This window comes from Suricata suricatta, chromosome 1, assembly GCF_006229205.1.
Source record: "Suricata suricatta isolate VVHF042 chromosome 1, meerkat_22Aug2017_6uvM2_HiC, whole genome shotgun sequence".
In the NCBI taxonomy this organism is placed as follows: domain Eukaryota; kingdom Metazoa; phylum Chordata; class Mammalia; order Carnivora; family Herpestidae; genus Suricata; species Suricata suricatta.
Window position 1 is genome coordinate 45,602,481 of NC_043700.1, and position 22,232 is coordinate 45,624,712.

Sequence of the window (22,232 nt, forward strand, 5' to 3'; positions counted from 1 at the left end):
GCCTGATGGGCAGAGGCAGGCTTGCAAACAGAGAGACCTCTGTTCTCCAAATTCAGATGGCCAAGCAGGAACGGAGGATTATCGCTCTGACGTTGTCCTGCAGGGAAATTCTAGATAAAACCCTGGGCCATCTTGAAAGTCAACCAGAGGGGATGAATGAGGGATCAGAAGGGTTCCACTGTGGTGCAGCGAGGCCAGAAGATAAGATACCTCACAGAGCAGATGTAGATACAGTGGCAATAAGCAGCTTGGGTACCATGTCCCTTCTTCCCGAATTTCCTATCTTCTGAGGGGAGGACGGGCTGTTTCTAAACTTTCAGTGGCCTCTCAAATTAAAAAAATATGTCCAAGGATGAATTGGGGTATAAGATTAGTTTAAAGCCAGCCATGTGCTTTCCTTCCAGTGGGGATCTTCAGGTCACGGGCAGCGCCCATTGCACATTCAACACCGCCCAGAAGGCTGTAGGAAAAGACAACTTCACCCTGATCCCCGAAGGCACCAATGGCACCGAGGAGCGGATGTCCGTCATCTGGGATAAGGCTGTGGTAAGGAGCAAGGGCCTCCTCGGGGTTCACGTCCGCTTCCCCCTGCCTCCTCATCTGAGGGCTGTGGGTTTCATGGAAGACTTGACATGGCAGCTGAGAAAATTCTAGAAGCTGGTGCTTGTGTGACAATAGTTTTTAGGTTTGGGAATCCAAGACCACTCTTTATAGGCCTTCTCCTAAATAATACGTATGTATTTCTTACCATTATCATCTGTGAATCAATGGAAACTGAACAAAAACAAAACCTAAGAGTCTGAAATAACTTTGGGGCCCCTGGGTGGCTCAGTCAGTTGAGCATCCAACTTCTGCTCAGGTCATAATATCATGGTTCACGAGTTCGAGCCCTGCACCAGGGGCTGTGCTGACAGCTCAGAGCCTGGAGCCTGTTTCAGATTCTGTGTCTCCCTCTCTCTCTGCCCCTCCCTGCTCACGCTGTCTCTCTCTCTCTCTCTCTCTCTCTCTCTCTCTCTCTCTCTCTCTCTCTCTCAAAATAAACAAATAATAAAAAAAATAATAAAATACAGCTTTTTTGATCAGTCAGGAAAAAACTTCCTTAACAACCTGGTGACTGTCTCCGTCAGTCTTCTACTCTGGGAAATGGACACAGTTTCCTTAAAACTGTATGTTAGGGCTCGCTAGGGTGAGCATTCCAGGCTTCCGGCAGGCCTGCTTCGAACATACACCAACCTCTCGGGGGACTTCGGGCTTTTGCATTTTCAGTGTTTGAAAGAACAGGTTTTTCTGTTTCTTAATGATTTGTTGAGAGTATGGAAGGCATGTATCCTTATTCCAAAAAGAATAAGGAAATGAGTAAAAACCCCTTTCAGATAAACTGCAATGAAGATTTTGGCAAATGTCTTTCCGGGTTTTGCCAGTACAAGTTGTACATATGTGTATGAGATAGTATGTGTGTGAGTGTGTAGGTGACTTTGGCACCGTATGTACCATTTTGTGGCTTGTTCTAAACCAGTGTTATGACAATGTCCTCACATCCTTAAATCTGCTTAAAATACTTAGTCATTAGTAGCAGAAGATTTCATCCTAATGCTGGACCAAAATTCACATGTAATTCTTTGAACATTTATTTAAGTTGATCCATTTTTGAGAGAGAGAACAGGGGAAGAGCAGAGAGAGAGAGAGGGGGGGGAGAGAGAGAATCCTAAGCAGGCTTCACGCTCTCTGCACAGAGACTGATGCAGGGCTCAATCTCACCAACTGAGATCATGACCTGAGCCTAAATCAAGAGTTAAATGCTTAATCGACTGAGCCACCCAGGCGCCCCGAAGCGATGCTTCCTGAAGAGGCATTGCAGCCCCTTAGAAATTTGTTTCACTTTACACTATCAAATAATTATAGCTCCAGAGGCAGTTAACAAAGACAGGACAGAGGGGTCCTGTGTACCCTGCCTCCAGTTTCACCGATGCATGATTACGGTACCTTACCAAAGCCCACACATTGAACAGGGGCGCAGTGTGTGTGTGTGTGGTTCGTCATTTTGTCATATGTAGGTTCATGTAACTACCACCGCAGTGTTGTCCTGTGATAGCCGTACTGGCTCCTAAACCCTGGAGGAATCTCCACCTCGCCCCTCATCTGTCTTCCATTTCTGTAACTTTGTTATTTTGAGAGTGGGATACAAATATGTGGCCTTTGGAGGTTGGTTCTTTCAGCACAATGCCCTTTACATCTGTTCAAATTGCAGTGTGTATCCAAAGCGTGTTCCTTTTCCTCACTAAGTCATGTTCACCCCTTCAACTTTGTCACCTGCATTTGGTGTGTGTGCTGTGCTCCTCAGGTCACAGGGAAGATGGACGAGAACCAGTTTGTGGCCGTGACCAGCACCAATGCAGCCAAAGTCTTCAACCTGTACCCCCGGAAAGGCCGCATTGCTGTGGGATCTGATGCTGACCTGGTCATCTGGGACCCCGACAGCGTGAAAACCATCTCTGCCAAGACCCACAATAGTGTAAGTCCTGTTATACTGCACGGACCCAGTCAGAACAGATTATAGTGACAGAAAGAGACTGAGGCAGGGAGAGTCCCCAGAACTTGCTATGATAGGAATGACCCCATGGTATGTTACATGTTTCCCTGGGATATAGTATAACTTGTAATCTGTTGAGAAAAATATAGCTACCTCCTTATCTTTGGTGAGGTCAGTAAGTCAGTAAGACTGCTACTCTTATCCCCATTTTGGAGTTCCATGGACTCTTTATAGATGGAGGCCTTTGTCTATAGACCTTCAGAGCCTCTAAAGTCATGCCAGGACATCAGAAGCTTCTGGAAGTCAGTCACCATCCCTTGGGTGCAGTGGTTGGGTGCAGCGTCTCTCCTGCAGTGCTTGCCACAAGGGACCTGCATCAAACATTCAGATGTCCACTCTGAGATAGATGTGCACTTTAAGCAACTGCTTTCTTCTATCAGTGTTGCTGGACAGAAACCTATGACAGATGCTCTTGTCCTAAAGGAATTAATTGACTTTGGCTTCTTCTCAAGTAGAAGAACTTTCTCCAGCAGCTATTCTGATCAGGATTTTAGGATCTGTAGTTTAGGGTATCTCTTGCTGCTTGGTCTACACTGCAGAGCTTGGGGATGCCCTGTGTTATTAATCAGACGTTAGTCAAGGGGCTATGTTGGTGGAGAGGTTGGTGTATGTTCATGTCATGTCTTGGGCTCCTCAGTGGACCTGGAGGGGTTTAGACGAGGTCTCTGACTGTCCTGTGAGGTCAGTGGGCATTAGGCAGAGCTATGAGATACCTTTGGTTTTTTATAGAAAAAACTGTGTGTGTGTGTGTGTGTGTGTGTGTGTGTGTGTGTGTGTTAAATATTGAAAGAAAATACACAAAGGGGATGCTTTGGAAAAGAAATGGGCATATAGGACAGGAGTGTTTTATGTCTGAAAACTCTTAGGAATTCATTAAGAAATCTTAATGAATGAAGTGCATGTTCTAGGTAAAGATCAAAATTGAAAGGTGGGCAAATAGGGAATCTGATTCTAGATGGTACTCTCTAGAAAGCCTGGGCCAGCAAGTACTGACACCTCCCCCAAGCACCATGGCAGATTCAGGGTGGCCTTCAGGCATCTCTCCAGGACAGCCCTGGGCCTTTGGCTGCATCCCAAAGCCTCTCCTGTTTGGACAGAGGTGCTTGGGCTGTGGGGCTCACCTCTGCTCCTGGGGACTCCTATAGGTGCCTGGATGGCGGATGTCTTTTGGGAAGGTTGCTCAGCTCTCAACATGCAGAGTTGACTTTTTTCCTCCTTCCCCATCGGCTGGCTTAGCTTCCTGTCACAGCCTTATAGCCATGCCTGCTTGTAACTTAGGTCACAACACCTTGGGAGTCCAGAATGGCCTCTGCAGGCAGAGCTCCTGGGGTCCTGCCCAGGGGACCTACCGGTAATGTCACAGTCCCATTTACTCTTTGTCCAGCCTTCTCAATATAGGGGTGGTACCATTATCCCAATTAGGAAGATAAATAAATGGAAGGTCTGAGAACATAAGTGACCAGTCTGACGTTACATTGCTATTTCGTCGTAGAGCCAGAATTAGAAGCCCAAATGCTCTAGGTTCTTCCCTACCAGACTGCAGGTGCAGCCTCTTGGTCAGGCTTAGTTGGAGGAAAAGCATCCCCTTCCCTTCTGCAGAGGGGATAGGGGGAGCTGGACTCCTTATTTAGGCTGCAGGTGACCTCGTTCGGGAGTTTGCCTTTGGAGCCCTTCACCTGGCCGAAGAGAGGATGTGAGAGTTGAGAAGACAGATTCTGCCGTTCACACATGGCCCCCACACCTCTGCAGAGCAAAAGCGCTGGCCTGCCTTCACGCCCAGGCACCCCACGCAAGGAAAGAGCCTCTTTTCTGACCTCACCTGATTCAGAGTCCATACTAAGCACATCTGTGCAGCATTAATCATCCGGGAAAATACAAATGAGAGGCTTTCCCTATGTAATACAGTGTTTTGTACCATTGGGCTAATTAGCTTTAATTTGGAGCATTTAGCTAACTATTATCAAGAGCCCCATTGCTAAGCCTCTGCTTGGATTTTTCAGGCATCCAGCCAGATGAGTAATTTTAGGGAGCCAGGGTGGGTGTAGGTTAAAAATGTCTATACCTGTTGAGCCACGCAGCCTCACTGCCTGGTGGTTTGACAGAGGTAGTTTCTGAATATGGTGAGCTGTGATCTGACCGTTGGGCTTGTTAATTTTAAGTCACTCAGAGTCATGGGGCTGGTTTCTCCCATCTTGGGTTATTTTTTTATTTAAAAAGTTTGTTTTTTAATTTCTGTTTATTTTTGAAGGAGAGAGAGACAGAGAGTGAATGGGGGAGGGCAGAGAGAGAGAGAGAGACAGAGACAGAGAGAGAGACACAGAATCCAAACCAGCACAGAGCCTGATGCGGGGCTCAAACTCAAAAACTGTGAGATTGTGACCTGAGCCAAAGTCGGACGCTCACCTGGCTGAGCCACCCAGACGCCCTTGGGTCTTCCCATCTTGTAAAAATGAGAGATGGCTCAAAGCCCTTCTAGGCATTTGTGATCTGTTATTTACAGGCAATTAAACTCAATATATGTGTCTTACGATGGCTTTGTCACTAAGGAGCTTGCCGTCTCATTGGGAAGGGACAATAAAAAACGGGCCGTGGAGGAGCGAACATTTCCTAAATGCCTGGTCTGTGCCTGTGCTGGATGCTTTTGTGCATTTCATTTCATTGAACGCTGGCGCCAGTGCCACTAGACAGGTTTTCTCCCTGTAGATGAGGAGCTGAGTCTCAGGAGCGGGAGGGACTTGTCCCAGGTCACTCGGCTGGTGAGTGGCAGAGCTGGGATATGGACCCAGGGCAGATGGCCCCACGTCCAGAGTGGTCTCCAGCCCTTCGGTAAGGTGCAAGAGGAGCTGGGTGGAGTACAGACCTTGAGCTGTGGAGTGGCCCGGAAGAGACAGGGCCTGACGCCCTCAGACGGTGACGTGCACCCTGTCAGAGGCCAGCTCAGAGAGGACAGGGTCCTGGCGTGACGACCTACACACACAGGTTACTCTTGTGTGGTCCTAGTCACAAAAGCCCTAGGAGAGAGGCGGATGAGAAACGAGTTCTGAGGCAGGATTCAAGTGATCCCGCTCAGAGTTCCACACACAACACCTGGATTTCACCTAGGCGAAGATGCCCTCGATTTGAGGGTGTCCCCTGCGTTCATGGGCCGCTGCGAGAGAAAACACACCAAGATGAGGAGTGTGACGCGAGGCTCCGTTTCAGATGTACTGCGCTGCCCAGGGCTTGTGCTTCGGATAGGATGGGTGAGAGGTGGATCCGCTGTGGAGAGAGGCGGGAGCAAAGGACCTGGTGTGCCTCAACTCTGGCAGGAGAAAACGTCTGCTGAAGATGAGCTGAAGGCTGGCACTTTGGCAGGGCTGCGTTCCTGTTGCCAGAGGGCTCTAGAAAACTACCAGGCTGAGAATCGAATGTAAAGTGGCCTCGGTGTGGTCATCCCCCAGACCTGCTCTGTAGCTGTGAGACAGACTGATTTCAGGGATGGAAGATAGTCTTGGACTTGAGGCCTGCACTTTGGTCCCAGAACGCTTGTGTGGAGTCCTCTCCCCACCCCACAGGTCCCTCTGCCTCGTTTCTTGGGTAGCTTCCACGGGACTCCTTTGAGTCTCAGAGCAATGCTGACAGCCCTTCACTGCAGGTTTTTTTTAATATAAATTTTTAAATAAATGTTTATTCATTTTGAGAGAGAGAGGAAGGAGCAGAGAGGGAGAGAGAGAATCCCAGGCAGGCTCCATGCTGTCAGCACAGAGTTGAATGTTAGGCTTGAACCTGTGAAATGTGAGATCGTGACCTGAGCCCAAACTAAGAGTTGGACACTTAACTGACGGAGCCACCCAGGCGCTGCCTTCCTTGCGGTTTTCAGTTGACACCCCTGCATTTTGACATTGAACCTGAGCTGCTAAGCCAGCCTGGCACTCCCCCAAACTTTCCAGCCACTGCACCAAGCAGAGATCTCCTGAACTGCAGTGTCCGTTGATAGCGCTCTAGTCACAGACTGAGTCCGTTAGTGCGGACAACCTGGTCCGACTTTCCCCAGAAGGCTGGGCTGCTTTGTGAGGGTAGAGCGGTCTGCTGAGCTCCGGCCACAGCCGTTTGTCCCAGTGCACAGCGCAGGCAGGAGGAAGCACCGGGCATTGTGGGTGAGCGGCAGAGGCCACGGCAGAAGCTATGAGGTGGGACTGGCACGCAGGAGTAGTGCCTCCCCCTTTCTGCTGCCTTGTTCTGCAGCAGCACACTCACGTGCCTGCCAGGTTCCCACATACTTCCCGGGGGGACACACAGAGAGGTCACTCTGCAAAGTCTGAAGCTAAAAGGATCGCTGCATTGGGGCGCCTGGGGGGCTCAGTCCATTGAGTGTGTGACTTCTGCTCAGGTCATGATCTCATGGTTCGTGAGTTCGAGCCCCGTGTCGGGCTCTGTGCTGACAGCTTGGAGCCTGGAGCCTGCTTCGGATTCTGTCTCTCTCTCTCTCTCTCTCTCTCTCTCTCTCTCTCTCTCTCTGTCCCTGCCTGCTCACACTCCTTCTCTCTCAAAAAATAAACATCAAAAAAAAAAGTTAAAAAAAGATCGCTGCATAGTCCTGGAAGTTAAGTAGACTACAAACATGTTACTGAAGGCATGGCCTGAGTTGCCACAGTCTTTTCCTTCTGGGACTGCAGTGTAACCGCATTGCTGACAGATCGGAACCCGGGAAGGCCAGTAGGAATGCCTGCTCATGGATGGCTCATTTCAAAATGAAATGCACAGCTTGCTTAGAGAAAGCCTTTGGGTTTTACCCTGACTGGAGCTTGAGTCCGTGAGGACAGAGTGGCCGCTGACACGAGGGATCATTTTCTTTAGGTTTTTATAGCTTTTACAAACATGCTTTTCCATGCGGTTTTTCTGTTCCGGCCGTTACCCCCCAAATTTTGGAGAAGTAGGGAAAGATTCTTCCGTATTCTAGACAGGGAAATCAAGACGGACAGAAGAAATGCCTGCTGGGGTGGCCAGTGGGGAGAAGGCTTCGTCTCTGGGCCTTTGTTTCATCTGCGTGGCGTCGAGCAGGGGTGTCGCCAGCCTGGTTGGGTCCCACCAGGACGGCAGGGGTATGCTAACGTTTATGCACTCTCTCTTCCTAGGCTCTTGAGTACAACATCTTTGAAGGCATGGAGTGCCGTGGCTCCCCACTGGTGGTCATCAGCCAGGGGAAGATCGTCCTGGAGGATGGCACCCTTCATGTCACTGAAGGCTCTGGGCGCTACATCCCCCGGAAGCCCTTCCCTGATTTCGTTTACAAACGAATCAAGGCGAGGAGCAGAGTGAGTAGCTCAGATCTTAGCTCAGAATTGTTTTTATTATGGGTTAAGTTCAATTCCGTACATGCTTACACTTCGAGTTAGCATATTGAGATGGGTGCAGAGGAGGGGATGGTTTGGGGATAAAGGGAAGCTTCTGGTTTTTATTTCAGAATACCAGCAGATGAGTCAGGTTTGTCTAAGCCAGCCAGAATGAAGTCTGATTGTGGCATGTGCTGTGCTGAGTAGGGGGGTTCAGAGGAGGCAGCCACTGCTGTGGAGTCATAGGGGAAAGTGTCATGGGGAGAGGGCATTTTGAGTTGGGTTTTGAAGGTTAAGTAGGAGTTTGAGTGAAAGAAAGGACACAAAAGAATTGGAATGTCATGAGCATGGAAAATGTATAGTGTATTCAGGGCATCGCATAGCACTGGTGCTTGGGGACCATGTGGCAGAGAAAGGATGGAGCTGCGAGGGAATTAAAGGGAGGGTGAGATTGAAAAGGAAGTTGGGGGCCAGATCTTAAATATGAGATCAAATCCTCTTCACAGAATGCTTAGGGTTTCTGTCTTGGGTGTATGTTAAAGTTCCCAAGGGGAAAACTGGTAAGAAGTGTTGGTCAGTTTTTGTGGAGTAACCAACTATGCATGGTCCCCCTTGGGGGAGCTTTGGCCTGGAGCAGTGGGTGCTGGCTCCTCACTGACATTTGCCCCTCCATCCGCACATCTCGCAGGCCTGTCCTGACTGCTGTTCCTTCCCTCTTAGGAGGGGCGCCAGGGAGCTGTCCTCTGTGAATGTGGCCTCAGTCAACGGGCTCTTGTGTTTTGCAGCTTGCAGAACTGAGAGGGGTTCCCCGTGGCCTGTACGACGGACCCGTGTGCGAGGTGTCCGTGACACCCAAGACCGTCACTCCAGCCTCCTCGGCCAAGACCTCTCCTGCCAAGCAGCAGGCCCCTCCTGTCCGGAACCTGCACCAGTCTGGATTCAGCTTGTCTGGTACGGTTATGGCCCTGCCGGTGGGGCAATCAGGTCTAGAGTCAAGAATGACATTTGTGGGAGATACTAATGTCCCCGGAGAGGTAACTTACAGAAAATAGCCAGATGAGTTTCAGAACCTTTTTAAAAATTTTTTTTTAATGTCTATTTTTATGAGAGAGGCAGAGTGCAAGCAGGGGAGGAACAGAGAGAGAAGGAGACACAGAATCAAGAGCAGAGTCCAGGCTGTCAGCACAGAGCCCGATGCGGGGGCTTGAACTCACGAACCGTGAGATCATGACCTGAGTCGAAGTCAGCACTTAGCCAGCTGAGCCACCCAGGTGCCTGAGTTTCAGAATCTTGACATGAGTTTCCATCACGTATTCCTGATGCATACACTCCGTCTATCTATGGCCCTGTCTATTAAGAGGACATTTCTCCAGAGTCTCGTGTCCATCCTAACACAGGGTGTTCTGGAGTTTCGTTCGGAACTCCCTTCGTCCCCACGTGTGCAGTATACTGTCATAGTTCAGCTGGTGGAATTCTGGAGTTTGCATAGCTTGACTTTGTAGCCAGATGCAGCCATGCCTCGGTCCCCTCATCTGTAGAATGGGCAAAAGAGTAGGAGCTGCCTCTGGGGCTGGGCTGCTTGAGGATGAAGCAGGAACTGTCCACAGGACTGGTTTTGACCGCTGCCCCTCTCCTCCCCAGGTGCTCAGATCGATGACAACATTCCCCGCCGCACCACCCAGCGCATTGTGGCGCCCCCTGGTGGCCGTGCCAACATCACCAGCCTGGGCTAGAGGTGCCCAGCGGCAACCTGCCTGGGGATGGGGGGTGGGACACCTGAGGACATTCTGAGACTTCCTTCCTTACTTTTTGTTTTTTTTTAAGAGCCTGTGATAGTTACTGTGAGGCAGCCAGTTCATGGGCTCCCTCTTGGGCCCTGCACTCCGGCCCTCACCCGGAGTCACTGATTTTGCTCACCCACTTCCCTACACATCTACGAATATCACACCCAAGTCTATCCACCAGCCCCATACACGGACTGCATCCAACACTCAGACATGCGAAACCAAGCAAATCACAACGAGGGCGTTTTTCATCTCCAACCTCTGTTGTACTGTTACCATCTTCCTTTTCATGGGCGGGGGGGGGGGGGGGGGGGGGGGGGGGGGGGGGGGGGGGGGGGCGGGAGAGTGTTTTTTTTTTTTTTAAATACTAAATTGGGAAGCCTAATTCAATATTAATACAAGGGGTTTGAACTGGACATCCTAATGATGCAATTATGTAACCATTGAGCCCTTCAGGGTGGTTGGCAAATTCCACATGTCCCCCCTGAGAGGCTCCAAAACGTCCACGTTGCATTCCATAGTCTTCTGGGTCAACTGTTGATAAAGGGCAGGTTTTCTTTTTGGCCTAGATTTTGCTGCAGATTACATTGTTTTGCGGATTCTCTTCTTCCTAAGCGTCTTTTCTGCTCTCTTTACCTCTCTCTCTGTCCTTCTCTCGTGCTCTCTCTCTCTCTAGCTTTTTCGCTGGTGAATATTTTTACATCCCTTTCTTTGTGTTTCCTTCAGCCCTTATCTCTGAGGCCATGTTTCTGTCTCCGCCCTTCCTCATCTTTCCAAAAGACCAGGTCTACTATTTTGCTGTGGTCCTCGGAACCTGCCTGGAAAGGTTTTGTCATTGCAACCATAGTAATATGCTGTCCAAGTCCATAAACGACCGGTGCTACCCACCCGCCACCACCAGGATGTGTGTTTCGGTTAGGGACGCCTCCAGGCACAGCCAAGGGCTGGGCTACCCACACCCTGTCACCCGGGGGCTCGGAACGGAACTTCGGACAGGAATGAGAGGCTGAAGAAACCTGAGGCTTTAGGACACAAGGCTTTCCTCCGTGCAGGCTAACTACCTAGCTAAATAAAGAAAGACACGACCAAATCTGTAAATCAAGCCCCAAGACCCAAGTGAGCCGATCACCCTCAAAGCCAGCCACCCGCTCAGAGGTGGTGAGCTGCTGGGAGTCTGACCCTGAGGCCCTCTGGTTCCCAGCTAAGTATCTTTTGGGATTCCAGAGCACGCTGGGGCTTCTCGCTCTGGGGCAAAAAATATTTTTTTTTCTTGTTCAGTTCTTTTGGAAGATACCATGCAATACAGTAGTTCCCCCCCACCTTCTACATGGGGAATACATTCCAAAACCCCCAGTGGATACCTGAAATCACAAACAGTGCTGAGCTTTATATATATGTTATGTTTTCCCCCCTCATACATGCTTGTGAGAAAGTTTAATTTATAAATTAGGCACAGTAAGAGGTTAACAACCATAACTAATAATAAAATAGAATCATTGTAACAATATAATAAAAGTTCTGTGACTGTGGTCTCTCTTTCTGAAACTACCTTATTACACTGTACTCAACCGTCTTGTGATGTTGGGATAACACGGCTCCGTGAGGAGGTGAAGGGATGTGAAGGACATAGGCCGAGTGACGTAGCGTCATGCTGCTACTGACCTTCGACGGGACCGCGGAGGGAGGATCGCCTGTGCCTGGACTCCGGCTGACCCCAAATCCCTGACACCTTGAAAAGCAAGCCCACAGATGGGGGGGGGGCTGTCCTACAGGGAAGGCTGCTCGACTCAGAAAATCTTTGGAAGGTTTGACTTAAAGTCCATCTTCCTTTGCAAGGGGAAGAAGCTGTCGAATGAGTGGTTAGTGTCCTGTCAGCTCTTGTGGGGAGAAAACCCTTACAAATCAACCGTGCGCTCCGCCCGCAAGCCCGCTAGAGTGCGCGGGTGACCTCGTGTCCGTGTCCCTGCCCTTGTCTCAGCGACCCTTCCCGCGAGCTGCCTTCATGCCCGTCCCTGTCTTCGCTGGTTCGTGCTGTGTTTCCTTCCGGATCGCGTTTACAGGTTCTCTTAGGCAACATTCCCGTGTGCAGGCTTTACTCGAGCCAAATCTGCTTTTGTAAAGCGTAACACGAAAAACTAGGTCATTCCTCATTAACGCTGGTCTCTCCACACGTTCTGCCTTTGGGGGGGTATTGGTGGGGGGGTTTATTTTCTTGTTGTCGTTTATATTTGTTATTTTAAAAGGAAACTGCACTTTTAAAGAATCATTGGTTAACTTAATATATTTGCTTTTTTTTTCCTTTCACCTGCACTTAGAGGAAATTTGAACACGTCGGAAAAAAAAGATTTTTTTTGTTTGTTTGTTTCGATTGTAAGAAACACGCAGCTCTTTTAGTATTCACTTGGGTCTTACTGTTTTTCCTGTACCAGGTCATGGTGATTTGGGTTATTTTGATTGTTTTCTTGAAACAGCTTAAAATCTGAAGATGTCTGCAGGCTATGGAAGCATGTTTACCTGTTGGCTTGCTTTGTGTGTCTGTTAAATGAATGTCATATGTAAATGCTGAAATAAATGGACAGTGTCTCTGAACTGAATAACTGCAGTGACTTGATGCTCTAAAACAGTGTAGGACTTAATAAATAGATGGTTTTTAATCTTTGAAATTGTGATTGTGACCCATGAGTGGAGGAACTTTCAGTGCTGAAGCTGATAATGTGTGTAGCCAGGAGAGTACCTTTTTTTTTTTTAACCACTGTCTTAATGGCAAAATAATTATGGTTAAAAAGAAAAGTCTCGTGTTTATTATTCCTTAAGAACTCTGTGTTATATTACCATGGAACGCCTAATAAAGCAAAATGTGGTTGTTTCAGGGGTGTGTCTGTGTCAGATGTTCAAGGAGGCACCTACTTGGCACCGGCCTCCGGCAGCCTTTGCTTCCGGAAGCCTTCGCGGGTGTGTTTGGCCTGACTTTGGTGACCATACCAATTTCAGAGTTTTCTTGACTCCACGCTAGAGAGGGCATGAGATCCCCCAGAATCAAGTTGCAAATAACAACTTTGGAAGGGGGAATCTGGGGAGGACCATAGAGGGTTGGTGTGGTGACCCCTGGGCTCTCGGTGCCCATATAGCTGGTTCACCCTGGAAAATCCTCACGCTGTAAGGGAGCATAGAAGTGACTAGGGTGCATTGACTTGCATCCAAAGCCCGGTGGAAGAGCTTGCAGGAAAGGATGTAACGTACACGTTCCTCCCCCCTTAAGCAAGTGCCAAGAATTGATAAGCGGGGGGGGGGGGGGAGAGGGGGGGCTTGAGAGCCAAGCCCATCCCAGCAGCCTGGTTGCTTGGTTCCCACGGTTATCTTTTATCTTGGAGCTGGCACCGGTGTATTGCTTGTGAAGACACCGAATGAAGAGGGTGTGTGCTTGGGGCTCCCCAGGCCCATCCGATGTTGACAGGCCTCTTCCTTTCTGATTTCTATCCAGCCCTGTCCAGAGGATACAAGTTGGTTTACAAAAATATGTACACTATACCAAAGCTTTATTAACCAGTGTTTGAATGAAGGGAATGTAAGAGGAGGAAAAACAAGGTCTCGTTGGGGTTAGAGCCACCCACCTGCCATGAGCCTGTCACCTTGGGAGGGAGCTCTGAGTGTTCTAGCAACAAATACAAACAAGGGAAACATGGCCAGAAGATCTTCTAGTCCTTAGTAGAGCAGCAGAGATTGCCCATCCTCAGCTCTGCCAGCAAGTCCCAGCACCCCTGTACCCTGTGTCGTGTGCCTAGGGCCCCGTCTCCTAGTGTATGTACTGTATGCAGTGCCAGAGCACCGCGATCCAGGAAAATCGAATCCACCCAAGAGAGGGGGACAAAGAGCCTCACAAGCTGACGAGAACAGACGGCCCATGCTCCTAGTCCCACCCTGGCCTCATCCTACACCAAGGAAGTCCTCATGCTCATGCTTCTGGACATCGCAGTTTCTGTGGACACCCAGTTCCTCCCTAATCCTAGCAAACAGCCAGCCTGAGGCTGTCCACACTGGCTGGTGAGGCCCAAGTAGGCACTGGGAGGAGGCTTGGGTCCATTTGAGCAGGGAATTGTGGGGTGGCTGGAGAGCAGGTGCTCTACAGAGAGTCCCGTGGATGCCGCGTGACTACCCAAATGGGGCCAGGCATAGTACTCTTTGTTGGTGTGACTTAATTCAAAGACCGATTTTATTTTATTTTTAAATTTTTTTCAAAGTTCATTTATTTTGAGAGAGAGAGAGTGAGGGAGTGACAGAGACAGAATTCCAAGCAAGCTCTGCCCCTGGGGTACAGAGCCAAATGTGGGGCTCGAAACCCACGAACCATGAGATCATGACCTGAGCCAAAACCAAGAGACGAATACTTAGCTAACTGAGCCGCCCAGGTGCCCCACTAAAGACAGATTTTAAGGTATCTAGAAAAAGCGAAGTGGAATGCATACCTTCAGGAAGTGTTTCTGTCCCATGTTGCCATGAAGTGAATGTTGTATGCTCTGGTAAGTTTCTATAGCTCACATATTCTGGGAGAAAAAGCGGATCTATACCTTTCTCCTAAACTAAGATGGGGATAAGTTTTGATGATGCTACCGATGAGGTGTGCATCTCTTGGAAAGCTCCTATGGGCCTTATTTACCCCTTCTTCAAGACAGAGATGATGTTATCTACTCAACCTAACTCTCGGCTTAGGACCAACTCTGAAAGGACAACCCATAAATCAGATAGGGTACAGAGCAGAAGATTGCAAAGGAGTGGTAGGAGGCTATTGGATACAGTGTCCTAAGTGTCTGTCCTAAAATAGATTAGCAGATGAAGACTAATGGCGGCAAAGGTCTTCAGCTGAGGGCAGAGATAGTAGATCTAGGGCACATCGGAGATGATGTTGGCTGTTAAACAAAAAAATCTGTTAGCCAAAGTCGCACTGATAGGAGCTAACATCTACTTTTATGTGCCAGGCACTACTCTAAAGGCATTTCACAGGTTAGCACAGTTAGCCTTCTCAGCAGCCCGGAAGGTACCGTTATTCTTGCTCTCCTGCAGGGTATAGGAGAAGCATAGAGAGTTATAATCAACTTGCCTAGAGCTGGGTTTTGAACCCATTCCGTCTGAGGCCAGTGCCCGCATTCTTCATTACTATTAGTTTACTATTTCTTAGGACAAATTTCCTATTTAGAAGCTTGTAGGAAAAAGAAGGTGGAAGGTCACAGAAAGTGCCTTGCAGGCTCTTGGGCAAGACTCATGGAGGGAAACGTGGACAAGCGAAAGATTGGCAAAAAAAGAGTGCAATGATCTCACGCCACCAACCCAGATTTGGAGACATATGGGCCCTCTACAGAGCTAGGAGAAAAATGGTTTAGCGAAGGGCACCAAGTGTAAAGGAAAACAATTATAATTTAAGCCCACAGAGTTTTATATAGCAGATTTGGGGAAATTGTGTTGATCTGGTCAAAAACTACAAATCGTGTATACACACAAATGTATATGTATATAATTAATTTTTATAAGGATCTTGAAAGAAGAAATAATGCCTATTGGAAATACCTTGACAAGGATCAAAGGGACCTAGACACATAAGTGCATTGTCGTTTTATGAAGACGTGATGTCAGGAGAGGGCTGGGGCAGGCAGGATAGGGGTGGGCAGGGGTCACCCTGAGCAGTGAGGGGTGTGGCCTCCACTCTGGGCTTGGGGCCTCAAAGGACTGGACATAAGATTAGGGGCTCGGAAGAAACTCTGGGAGGGTTGGAGATCAAACACTATAGCACATAAGGCCTTATTGTTCAAATAATGTATTTCATTGAGATTATTTACATGATTAATTTTGGCAGCTAAGCTTTGTGCTGTAGTTACACAAACAGTCCCCATCCTGATAAACATCCCACATCACAGAACCATCCGGAGACCTGCTGTGTGGATGGGCATGGGGTGGAGGTCAGACAGATGGCCTGTACTCTTCCAGCGATGGCCTTGCTGGGGACCAGCTGTTTTCAGCTTTGTCTTACAGCTGTGGGGACACCAGAAACCCTCGATGGGACCCAAGTGCAGACGCCTCAGGGAAGAAGCCGGCAGGAGGCGAGAACGAATTGCACGCTGTTCACAACTCTTAAAAGTTAACCCCTCTTTGGAGAAGGCTAGATGGACAGGGGACTTTATATTGAGGCTTTCCATTTCTGATAGTTATGCCCCTTGATTTTTCCTATCACTCCAACGGCCGCCATTTTTATCCCTCCGCAGTTCAAAAGGCCTCCGAGTACACAATAAGCCTATTGTAAGCCTGCCTATCTGTGGTGTTGCACTCCCTCTGCTGGAGACAAACATTTTTGGGTTTTTAAATTTAAAAAAATATATATTTATTTATTTTTGAGACAGAGAGAGACTGAGTGTGAACAAGTGAGGGGCAGAGAAGAGGGAGACACAGAAATCTGAAGCAGGCTCCAGGCTCTGGGCTGTCAGCAAAGAGCCCCACGCAGGGCTCAAACCCCTGAACTGCGAGATCATGACCCGAGCCGAAGTCGGAGGCTTAACTGACTGAGCCACCCAGGTGCCCCGAGATAAGCATCTTTGATCTTTTCTTACCTATTCAAGCATTAGGTGAGAAAGCACAGAACTAGTCAAGGACAGCCTTGTTTCTCAAGAGAACAGAGAGGAATGCTAGCTGTCTGCTGGGATGGACTCTGTCTAGGGGTAGGCAGATGGGCTCCCAGCTGGATCTCCCACGCTCTGACCAGCGTTCCTACCCAACAACACCTGGTCTCGTGACTACTTCCAGTCTCGTGACTTGGTTGTCCTCTGGCTATTAGCCTGCTCCCTAGCAACCCACAAGGACCCCATGGCAGGCATTTGTACTCTCTTACTGGTTCCCTCAGTTTCTTTGAGCCTGTGTCCTCAAACCGTACCTATTGAATAAACCCAGCTCTGGGTTCCCGACCACAGCACCCCTGCTAGCCAGCAGCCCCTCGCACCCTCTGTCTTGATCCAGAGCACCACTCCAAAGGACAAGGGACAACTGCCTCCAGGTGAAGGACCTCCTGACTATTTTTATTTTCTGTGTAAAAACGTTTATTTGTACTAATGTTTAGGGTACAGGAACTAAAGAAAGAAAAGACACCTCAACTCCAAAGCGACCGTGAATTAGGGCGGGCCCACAGCCAAAGGGAAGGCCACTCCAGGGTGCCCTGGCATGGACTGTCCCCCCCATGACTTCATGTCAGTGTCACCAGGCAAAAAACTGGGGAATCAGGGTGTGAAGAGCTTGCCAGCTGCTAGCGAGTGTGCAAGGGACGAAAGGGATGTCTACGCTGCTTCCTTGTGACCCAGGAGCCACGATGCACAGAGCAGGAGGCAGAGGCTCCCTATTCGGTTAAGGGCAGGAGCTGCGTGTCCAGGTCCAGGAAGACCAAAAAGGGAATTTTGGAGGTAGGCTTTTTCACTGAGTTAAAAAAAACAGGGACATTATCCAAGGTCTCCCTGGGATCGCCCCAACCATTTGTCTTAACCTCCAGAGGATGGGAAAAGTTTCAAGCATCACCCCATGGGTCCATCACCCCGGACTTAAGTAGGCCAACTGAGAAGAACCCTCAACCTGGTGAAGTGATCCAGACCCAGTCAACGCGCTGGGACTGACCCTCTGGAAGATATTGGCTTCTGAGATCTCCAGCCCTGCTCCGGCCACACTCTGGAAGCTGACTAGTCTACACATGGCAGAAGCTTGAGGACTTCTGGACAGTGAAACTCTGGTGTGAGATTAACCAGAGGAATAAACAGGAGTGGGGAATGTTAGACCCTAAATTACCAACCATTGTTTTCACTTGCCCACTCATATTCTGGTAACCCTAGGAATGTAACTCGATAAACCTGTTTCTCCAGGTTGCTCCCTGGAGACCATGCCTTGTGCCAGATCATGAGGAATGAGAATTCATGGCCCTCCCCCAGCTGCCTGGTCTCTTCTGGGCCATGGCTGGATTCTGGAGGCCCCAGCACTACTGAGCATCAGCAGACTACCCAGTCTTCCATTCTTTTCTCTGTTGCCACCCATGTGTGGTCCCGGGCATCTGTCCTTTTCTGTGCTTCTTCCCCTTGACTAACCTCCACTTCCATACTCTACCTATGTGCTTCACGACCAACAAACTCACTCATATAATTCAATAAACTGCCATCTTTACTGAACACTCTCTGCTACATCTTTACTTTAAGAAAACCTGGTTCCTTTTTCTAAGGACAAAATTTCATCCTTAGTCTTCTCAAGTGAAAGTTCCTCTGTATCTCACCCCCCGCATTCTCCAGGGTGGTAGGGGGTTGGTGTGTTGTTCAAGCCTCCACACTTCCTCCATCCTCTGCTGTTTGGCTCTGCTGCTCTCACACACCACTTGCTGTTGTAATCTACTGATTCAGAGGCACTTCTCATTTATTGAAGACATTGGCATCAAACCGCGGCATAGCTTTGCCTCCACCACAACTCTTGTTATCAGTAGGAGTTACTTCAGTATCCATGGAGATGGCCTGCCCAGTATGTTAGACCTTCAGTTGTGTGATCCATTCTCTACCTTAGCTTCCTACCAGCTGAGCCATTTCATTTTCCCCAAATACTCTGTTTGCTGAAATCACTAGTGGAGACATTTCTTCTCTAACAGATCCTATGGTCCTTTTGGCTTGCTGTTCAAGTACATCCAAATCTCCTGTCCTTTGGCAGCATCAAGGCTCTCTGTCCAACATTGTGTCTATCTTCTCCATCCACCAGCTTCCTTCCCTATCCTACTATTCCATGGTACCTCATTGCATTCTTCCCTGGTCCAAATCTTAATTACTTGACCCTTTCTCCTTTCATGGTGTCCTCTGTGTTAAACCACAACCCTAGATGAACCTAACCATCCTCCTCTATAATTTGGGCAAGAACCACAGAATTCTGTTAGAGAAGACTGCATAACTAGACAGGTTGCTATCGTGAGAAAATCCTGACTCCAACTGAACACTGACCTGGGAACAATTTCCAGGAATATATATATATATTTATATTTAATCTATAGACTGCTGTCCTACTTTCTGTGTCTTGAAGCTCTGTCCCTCTTTTCCCTCTGTCCCCCTCAGGAGATGTTCTTCCCCCCCACTTCACAAGGAAGATGTAAACCATCAAGCAGAAACTTCTTTGACATTTCTTTCTTTTTTAAATGTTTATTTCTTTCTTTGCAGAGAGTGAGCACATGTGAGCAGGGGAGGGGCTGAGAGAGAGGGAGAGAGAGAGAGAATCCCAAGCAGGCTCTGAGCTGTAAGTGCAGAGCCCAACTGGGGCTTGAACCCACACACCATGAGATCATGACTTGAGCCGAAATCAAGAGCCAAACGCTTAACCGACTGAGCCACCTAGGCATCCTCCTTAAAAAATGTTCATTCATCTTTGACACCGATTTACTAGATGAATAAAGCTTTCTGTAGCTGCACACACTCACCCTGTCTTCCTTTCCAATTCCATGTTTTGTCTAAGTCAGGCCCTCTGCCGTGCCAGCTGTGTCCACCTTCTCAGGAAATGTTATCTATGTATTTTTAATGTCTGTCTTTCTACTGACTACTTTTTATCAACATCAAAACGTGTTCAAATATATTTTTATTATAAATCCCTCCCCTAACTCTACCTTTGCATTCTGATATCACTCTCTTCCTCCTCTCCTCTTCAGAGGCAATTTTCTTGGATGCGGTATCTAGATTCACTGGATCCATTTTTCCACCTCCCACTTACTCCTTAACCTGTTCAGATCCTGAATGGACCACACACTGACCTCCCTGTTACTAAATTCAAGGGAGATTCTCCATCTTTATCTTATCTGACCTCTTGGGAGAGCTTGGCTCAACTGACTTCTCCTTTCTTTCTTCAATGCTCGTGTCACTTGCCTTATTTTCTTTCTGTCACCGCAGCCATTATTCAGTATTCTTTGCCAGTCATTTCTTCACCAGTTGACTCGGCATTTGGAATTCTTCAAGGCTCTGTCACATCAGTCCTTTTATTTCACTTTTCTCCTCATTCTCTCTCTAGGGAATCTCTTCTTCCACAGCTCACTTTCTATCTATGTGATAGTGACTCCCAAGAGGTTACGTGATAATGGAGTATTAGAGTCAACTAATACTCAAACCTTTTTATACAGTTTATGGTCACCTCAAGCACATGTGAAAAATGTGAAACTCTTTTGTCTTCTTTCCTTCACAAATCTGCTTCAGCTTTCAGTGCTTCATAAAATTGAAAGACATGTTTCAAACCAAAAGTCTAGTGGTCATCTTCAATTCCTAGTTATCCTTCACCCATCCTACATAAAGTATAGCCAAGGCTTGTTGATTCTACCACTTCAGTGTCTCTCAAATCTGCAAGAACACCTTAGCCCTTGGTCTCGACCACCACCATCATCATCATTATTATTATTATTATTCTCCTAGATAATAAGAATCTCTTAAGTGTTTTTTTTTTTTTGCATCCAACTGTGTTTGTTTTAACTTTCTTTGACTGAGATATAGAGACAAAAAATGGTGCAAGTTTTAGCTGTACAATTCTTTGGTTTTTCTAGAGGTATACCCCCAGGCAGCCAATGCCCCAGGGAAGAACATTTCTATCACCCAGAAAGTTTCCTTGAATGTGTTCCTGGTCAGCCTCTGCCACTTACCCCAGCCTCAGCCTGGGGCAACAAGTCTACTTTCTAACACCATAGGTTAGTTTTGCCTGTTCTGGAATTTCATATACATGAAATCATAAAGTATGTACTCTTTTGTGTAAGCTTTTTTTTTTTTTTTGCTCCATATGAGAAGCATTCCATTGTATGAAAATATCATAATTTGTCCATTAACCAGTGGATGGATGCTTGGGTGGCTTCTAGATTCTGGCTCTTGTGAATGAAACTGCTATACATTTCATAATAACTTTTGTGGACACATGTTTTCATATTTTAGTAGAGATACTTAGAAGTGGAGTTTGGGGTCATGATGTAGGTGCGTGGTTAATTTTCTAAGAAATTGCTGAACTATTTTCCAGAGTGATTGTACCATCAACACTCATATTGCCGGCTCTCTATGAGAATTCCAGTGGTTCTACATCCTCATCAACACTTGAAACAATCAGATTTGTACATTTTAACTATTCTAGAGGTGATACTGACTACTTTCCCTTGTATTTATTATTCCTGTATTTGTAACTTTATTAATCCATGTATTTATATGGATTAAAAAAAATTTTTTTTTGGTAAAATGGCTGTTCAAGTCATTTACCCATTTTTTTTTCATTTACTCATTTTTTAAATTAGGCTTCTTGGGATTATGTCTTCTTTCTATTTCTATTCTTCATTTTATCAGGGCATCTGTCTCATGAAAGTACTCAAAATTGCTCTGAACTTAACTGAGCTCAATGCCATCTCATTCAAAGGCTAGATATACATGTTCTCTCGGTTACATTTTTAAAGGAGTTGGCAAGACCCAGGCTTAGATGCTGGTGAAGAGAAAAGGAGAAAGAAAGCTAAGATGAATCTATTCAATGTCCTTTGTGTCTTTTCGCATAGTCCTTTTCCCTGGTTCCATTGACATTTTTGACTGGCTTTCCCCAGCCAGGAGCAATGTTTACTTTGGAAAGCTGAATGCCCAGGAAAAGGCTTGGCTGAAACTATACAATGAGTTGTACAATAAATCCCATCAGGTACAGACCCAGCACTGAGGTTGGCTGGGATGTGAGTAGAGTTAACAGGAGCTGCTTGGGTGGCAAATTATAGTTTCTCCTCCCCAGGCCTATGCCAATTTGAACTTTGTATTTCTTAGGCTTTCTTTCACTGAATTCTTCACATTACCTAAATGCAATCTCTGCTGCAGCCAGACTATTCTCTTTATGATTTTCCAGACATGCCTGTCCCCAGCACTCCCTTTGTTCCATCCCATCCTCCTGCCTGGTGGGAAGGGGGCTTTTTGCAAAATAATGCTTTGGAATTATGCTTATGAGAGATAGTCCATGGCAACAAGAGGGGCTGAACTTTTTTTCTCCTGTTATTATACAGGTGCTCTTCTCCAGAGAATGTAAAAATCCATAGCAAATGATATGAAAAACATTGCTCAATGGGACTTGTTGGCTCAAACACAGGAGGTAGAACAGGATGAAGCTAATGACCCAATGTTAGAAGGCAGGAAAAGAAGGTTGTAGAATTGTGGGGAAGAGGTTCCTGGGAAAACTGGCATTGATGGAAAGGCTGTCAATGAAACAAGAAAGAACCACTTCTGCCAGGCATGGTTACGATTAGCTGACTCAGTCAAGGCTCAGTCACTGCTTGCAACTGTGGCATGGTTACACACCTTTGTATATTTCCATCTCTGCGAGTTTATTCTTTTGTTTGCCTCAGTAGCTAATGACAATACTAGTAACACTAACAATATCAATAATACTAGCTCTAAGTATGATTTAGTGAGCAAAGGAGAAATCGTTAGCTTCATTTTATGGATGAGGAAACTGACACTCTGGGAAGCTGCCAGATTTGAAATCTGCAAGTCTCATCCTGGGCTCTTTCTGCTGAGTCAT

The 22,232-nt window shown here is 47.4% G+C and overlaps 1 protein-coding gene across 2 annotated transcripts in view; it reads left to right on the forward strand.

Annotated features, from left to right (window-relative positions):
- The window catches only part of DPYSL2 (dihydropyrimidinase like 2), a 135,983-nt gene extending 126,039 nt beyond the window's left edge, over nucleotides 1–9,944 (forward strand). For both annotated transcript variants that reach the window (XM_029938108.1, XM_029938116.1), the window contains exons 10-14: nucleotides 405–546; nucleotides 2,342–2,512; nucleotides 7,705–7,884; nucleotides 8,688–8,853; nucleotides 9,544–9,944. In XM_029938108.1, the coding sequence (XP_029793968.1) occupies nucleotides 405–546; nucleotides 2,342–2,512; nucleotides 7,705–7,884; nucleotides 8,688–8,853; nucleotides 9,544–9,635 (751 nt within the window). In that variant the 3' untranslated portion in view covers nucleotides 9,636–9,944. The remainder of the gene's footprint in view (nucleotides 1–404; nucleotides 547–2,341; nucleotides 2,513–7,704; nucleotides 7,885–8,687; nucleotides 8,854–9,543) is intronic.
- Nucleotides 9,945–22,232: the final 12,288 nt, after the last annotated feature.